General features: G+C 53.9%; 1 protein-coding gene across 4 annotated transcripts in view; it reads left to right on the plus strand.

Moving 5' to 3' along the window:
• Positions 1-2,716, plus strand: part of LOC104122406 (V-set and immunoglobulin domain-containing protein 4-like) — an 8,467-nt gene that overhangs the window by 2,274 nt on the left and 3,477 nt on the right. For 2 of the 4 annotated variants that reach the window (XM_035890133.1, XM_035890134.1), the window contains exons 4-6: positions 1-218; positions 1,011-1,088; positions 2,013-2,081. In XM_035890133.1, the coding sequence (XP_035746026.1) occupies positions 1-218; positions 1,011-1,088; positions 2,013-2,081 (365 nt within the window). The remainder of the gene's footprint in view (positions 219-1,010; positions 1,089-2,012; positions 2,082-2,716) is intronic. The other 2 variants (XM_035890135.1, XM_035890136.1) reach the window with 1 other exon arrangement.

Here is a 2,716-nt window from a genome sequence, read left to right on the forward strand (position 1 = left end):
AGGACCAGCCACGTGTGTGGCCAGCGGGTCCCCCCCCATCAGCTACCGCTGGTTCAGGAGCGCCCCGGGAGGGAAAGCCCTGCTCCTGAGCAGCCAGGCCGAGCTAAGGTGGGACAGCCTGCAGCCCTCCGACGCCGGGAAGTACTACTGCGAGGCAGCGAACAGGGCTGGGGCCGGGGCTGCGCAGCGGAGCGACGCCGTGGAGCTGACGGTGCGAGGTGAGTCCCCAGAGCTGCAGCTGGGTGGAGGGCACCTGGAGTCCTTCCGTGCTGGAATGGAACAATGTCCCTACTTCCCTCCTCCGAAAAAAGAAAACGCAAAAAAACTTGGTCTTCTGCTTTCCAAAGCACTTCTCATCACTGGCTCTGCCTTTTGGTCCTTGATTTCCTGTATTCAATTTCCCCCCTCCTCTTCAGAGGAACTGCTCTTTCCTGATGCAGAAGAGGTTCTGTATTTATTTATATTTATTTAATTTTATTTATTCCTCTTTGGCTTTTTTGAACTTCTTGCTGGCTGGGTAATGCTGCCTATCTCAGTGTGTTATGAAGGCAAGAGCAGAGCAGGCTTAGGCGAGGAATCGCATACTTGGAGTATCAGGGACATGAGTGCAACTCGGTAGGTGTACCCAGGCTCTGCAAGACGTCCGCAGGGGGCGTTGAGTTTGTTCCCGGGGAGGCCGTGTCTCTGTATGAAGGACACTGTATGTCTCTTGGGGCTGCTAGAAACACTACTTCCCACCTCGCAGACCATATAGGATATTCATGGTTCTGTTCTTTTTTTAAAGGGCTTTTTTCTTGTTTTCTGGTCTCGAGGGCCTGTGGGTTTCCAGTTTGGTTTTGTGGGAATTCAGACCTGGGCCAGAGGAGGTCTGCCTGTGGAACCTTTGTATTTTTGGGTTAGGTTTCATCTGAATTTATAGCGCCCCGCCAACGGTGCAGCAGGTCGTGGGCATCTGCATCCGTGACCAGAAGCTAAGGGACGATGTTGACCATCGTTGGCTCTTCTTACAGAAAGAAACCAAACAGAGCTGGTGTTCAGCAGTACCTCAGTAATGTCTTGGACTCCCTGGGACTCCACCACCGCTACAGGTGTGTGTAGGCACGCATACATAAACATGTATGTACATGCATACATGTGTATGTGCTGGTTTGGCTGAGGTAGAGTTAATTTTCTCCACAGCAGCTGGTACCAGGCTGCGTTTTGGATTTGTGCTGGAAACAGTGTTGATCACGCCGGGATGTGTTTGTTAAAAAAAAACCCTGGAGCCAAGGCCGTTTCTGCCTCCCACCCCACCAGTGAGTGGCTGGGGGGCACGGCCGGGACAGCTGACCCCGACTGACCCCAGGGGTACCCCACGCCGTACAGCGTTGTGCTCAGCACACGGAGCTGGGGGAAGGAGGAGGAGTGGGGGGGACGTTGGGAGCGATGGCGTTTGCCTGCCCAAGTCACCGTTACGCGGGATGGAGCCCGGCTGCCCTGGGGGTGGCTGAGCACCCCCTGCCATGGGAAGCAGGGAAGGAATCCCTCGCTTTGCTTGCGCACACGGCTTTTGCTTTCCCCGCTCAACTGCCTTTAGCTCAGCCCAGGAGTCTTCTCACTCGTACCCTTCCGATCCTCTCCCCCATCCCACCGGGGGGTGAGCGAGCGGCTTCATGGGGGCTGAGCTGCCAGCTGGGGTTAAACCATGGCAATATAGTTAGTGTATATACAGTGTGTAGATACTATGTATAGTATATCTATCCAGGGTGTATATAGAGTGTGTAGATACTATGTATAGTGTATCTATCCAGGGTGTATATATAGTGTGTAGATATTAACTATGCATTACAGTGTATATATAGCACTAAGCTCTAGAGTTTGCCTATTTTCACTGCCTTGTACAGACGACGGAGACATTCTCTTTTGGTCCTACAGCTGTAACCCCAGATCTCTTGCTGTAACCCCAGATCTCCTGGTGCTAAAATGAGGTTTGGAAATGCCCTGTGAGCCTTTTACTCCCGCTTGCTTTGCAGGTCTGCCCGTAACAGCGGTGACTTCTGCGAACGATGTGGGATGCCCAGAACAGAACTGTACAACTCCGAGTAAGTGGAGAGCAAAACAAAGCAAACGGTGAGGTCGGGGACACGAACCGGCCGTGCAGTAGCCAGTACCTTCAGCGCAAAATCAGTGTTCTGCCTTTTGCCTGCAAATTCTGTTAATGGCTGTGAACAGGGGACCTGGATGATTCATGGTGACTCTTTAAAAGATACCGTATGTTTTATGGGGTAAAAAAAAAAGCTTTTGTAGTTGGAGCCTACAGAGTTGTTGCTCTGTTCCGTTTTGATTGCTTCCCTGAGTGTCAAAGCTGGAGCAGCAGAAAAGCCTCAGCGTGCAACTCGAGCAGGTTGTCTGTACCTCCTCGAGCTTTGCAGTGCCGTGGCAGGTTTAGACCCCTTCCAAATAACCCGAATGGTGTCCTTGAACGAGAAAATGAGACCCTTTGTTTCCTGACGGGTAGTCCCGCTATTCCAGTGCGTGCACAGCCCCGGTCAGCCTCAGCTCTCCGCCACCATCTCCGTGGCCGTGGGCTCCTGGCGAGCAGCCTGGCTGGCTCACGCGAAGGCGCCCGTTCAGAGCCACGCGAGCACGGCGCTGTTGGGGTGGGGACGAGCAGGGACGTACGCGTGCAGGACAGCCCTGCGCACCCACGACGGGGCCGGCTGCTGGCGGCCTCGGG

The sequence above is a fragment of the Egretta garzetta genome, unplaced genomic scaffold (assembly GCF_000687185.1).
Source record: "Egretta garzetta isolate BGI_Z169 unplaced genomic scaffold, ASM68718v1 scaffold512, whole genome shotgun sequence".
Lineage (NCBI taxonomy): Eukaryota > Metazoa > Chordata > Aves > Pelecaniformes > Ardeidae > Egretta > Egretta garzetta.